This window comes from Dipteris shenzhenensis, chromosome 14, assembly GCF_047967505.1.
Source record: "Dipteris shenzhenensis isolate YYH24624 ecotype China chromosome 14, Dip_SZ_1.0, whole genome shotgun sequence".
NCBI lineage: Eukaryota > Viridiplantae > Streptophyta > Polypodiopsida > Gleicheniales > Dipteridaceae > Dipteris > Dipteris shenzhenensis.
In genome coordinates, this window is record NC_141609.1 from 24,319,181 (window position 1) to 24,322,191 (window position 3,011).

General features: G+C 41.2%; 1 protein-coding gene across 1 annotated transcript; it reads left to right on the plus strand.

Moving 5' to 3' along the window:
* The first annotated feature begins 1,279 nt into the window (after positions 1-1,279).
* LOC147894366 (uncharacterized) lies at positions 1,280-2,051 on the plus strand. The gene is made up of 3 exons (XM_087385294.1): positions 1,280-1,379; positions 1,607-1,668; positions 1,854-2,051. Exons 1-3 carry the CDS (start codon positions 1,280-1,282, stop codon positions 2,049-2,051), a joined length of 360 nt encoding a protein of 119 aa, XP_087241420.1.
* The last annotated feature ends 960 nt before the right edge of the window (positions 2,052-3,011 follow it).

Consider the following 3,011-nt stretch of genomic DNA (forward strand, 5'->3'; position numbering starts at 1 on the left):
AAACATTTGCCAAGATTTGAGACTTTTATGAAAAATCTTGAAAAGTTTTGCCAAGATTACATATTTTACATAGAGATTCAAAATAAAATGTATAAAATCATACTATGTTTTGTCAATATCATGAATCTAAAAAAATTTGCTTAATAAAATTTCACCAAGACTTTATATTAATGTAAAAGAATAGCTCTGATAAAAACATCGATGATTGGGGGGGCGGGGGGTGTGTGTGTGTGTGTGTGTCACAGAGAGAGAGAGAGAGAGAGAGAGAGAGAGAGAGAGAGAGAGAGAGAGAGAGAGAGAGAGAGAGGAGCCACATAGTATTTACTCGGCATCTATATGTGAGCACATGTGCGTATCCACATGCATGGATGCATGCCCACTACATGTGTGTACAAGTTGCGTGTATGTATGCATGTGCATGTGTGTGCATGCTTGTGTGTGAGTGTGTAGTGGCCCAACCTTACTAGCGAACTAAACATATATGGAGGGTGATATGTGCCTCCATATGTCACCTTTTTAAACAGTGGATGTTTTACCAATTTGCTAACAAGTCATCATAGGTATTCCTGTCTCATCAACGTTAAAAGTATTTGTCATTTCCATGATCAATTTTTTGAATGGGAAAAATGATATATGACTCTGCCTCTTATGTTATTTTTTTCACAAGCATTTTCATCTTTCCTTTGAGTACCCTTCCTCACCATTTGTTCTCACATTCTCTTGTGAGTGCTTTGAAGCATTCATGCTCTCTTATTGTCACCGAAGGTATGAATAACCTATAATTTCGAAGGAACATTTTGTGCGTGTGTGTAGTCAATTATCTTCTTGATTTATAAAGCCTTGAGAGCAAAAAGTGCATGAGGAGTCACTTTCTAAGGAAAAGCAAAACGAGGAATGATTTAAGATGCTTCCCTTAGAGAACCTTGTGGGGGCTGCTTTTGTTTCTTACTTTTAGTACAAAATAATACCCTTCCACTTTTGCTATTTTATGTGTGAATATTTTGAAAGAAGAAGAGGGCTGGATTTAAATTGGAGTCCCAAAAAATAGGGCCCCTAATGGGATTTAGGATAGGAGCGTCGGCACTTTAGAAGCACAAGGACTGGAGTGAATCATTTGATTTGTAAGGAAATTATGTTTTATTGTTTTGAAACATTTTTCCGATAACTGAGGAGACCATGGATTTAAAGACTCCATTCTCCTCAGTGTCCATCATTGTAATTCAATCTCTCCAAAGCTGCCATAGCAAAGTAGCTCATTTGCTCATAGCTTCAGAGTAGTATGAGGCTCCCGCTCTCAGTAGCAGTGTCGTGGTTTCTGCTTCCAACGTTGGTTCTCTACTCTGATGCCAAACTGGACGATATCCCTCGTCGTCTATATTGTAAGCGGTGCTTGCATTTAAATGGTGTATATAATACTTGCTCGTGAGCGTATTGCCTGATGAAGGCGTCAAAGATTAAATTCGTTGAAACTCGCTGCTGCTTGCATCTGGACGCTTTAATGACGACATCATGAGGTGCAATGCTTTCTGTTTTTCTCCTACACATACTCACAGATCTAACAAGTTTCTGGGCAAGAAGGAAAGCTTATGGGCTTTTCTCTTTGCAGCAACCAGGCTTTCAAATGCAGCAGAAGCGGCGGCTGCTCAAGTTGACGACTCCACCGAACTGGTTTGTTACTCCTGATGTCCTCTGAGTTTGATCTTTCAGTGAAGAGGACCCAACAACGTGGGTGCCTTAAACAGATATTAGCGCCACTTCCATTTCCTGCGCCATGCCTTCGCAGAAAATCTAGGTCAAGAGACAAACAAAGAAGAGTTTGAGCTAACAAATGCGATATGGGTTGTGCATTGTAGCTTGCAACAGGGGCAATAACAAGTAGGAAGCTAGGCTTGTTCCTAGACTACATGCCGCCGGGACCCAACAGGAGCCATGATCCACCGAAGCATCCGTCCAGGAGGCCACTTCTAGGTTCCCCTGCAGTCAACTCGCCTCCATCTCCTCCTGCCGGGAGCATATCAAACGCTCCCGAACCTCCTCCTGCTCCAGCTTAATACACTCATCTAGGCCCTACCGTGACCCTTGCCGCGCTCTCGGCCTGTTTATATACTATTGTACGCTTTGTGCTGATTGCCCTTCATCTTTAAGGGCTTACCCTGGATGATGTGTATGCCAGAACGTGCTGTATAAATTTTCCTCGTTTGATCAATCCTGTGTTCTTCGGCCCGTGATATTTGTGTACGCATGCCTGTGACCCCACTCACCTTTTGGGTCTCAGAGCATTCTGTGTACCAGCATTGTAAGTAGAGTATGTATCTGTGTGCCCAGCATTGTATTACATTCAACAATCATTCAACAAGCAATGTTGTATGAGAGAATGCAGAGTGCCCAGCATGTATTACATTCAACAATCATTCACCAAGCAATGTGGTTGCCTTTAAACGGAGTGGTGGTGAAAATCTATTGAGTTCGCTGTGGTCATCCTTAAAGACTTAAGTTCTCCTCCATCATGGTTATGTTTGTTCAGGTGTTGCAATGCATGCCTTTCTAATCGCTCTTAGTTTTTGAGCATAGTCTCAAGTCTCCTTTGAAAAGGGTAGTGCTTCTGCCCCCTTGTTAAACATTCCCAAGTGGAAAACAACATTGTTCCCATATTGTGATATTCCAAGTGTTTTCTTTTTCCCATGGGTAAGATCTTTCTGCATTGATTTTTAAACTCTTTCTTACTAGGTTTTATTAGCTCCTCTCTCCTCTCTCTCCCCCTTTCTCCCTTGCCCCTCTTGTTCTCTAATAATTTAATTTGACCCATTGCTACATAGTTTGCACTCCAAATAAACAAGAACTCGTTTGAAGTCATGCTATTGTTTATCTGGTCTTAAGAGCATTACATTGTAACTAGTGCGTAACTAGTGCTTTAAGAATGATTGGGCAATCTAAATGGCTCCTCTTACAAAAATCATAGCTACAAATATATTCAAAGATTTCACTTCAAATTTGGTGGAAGCATTTCCTAA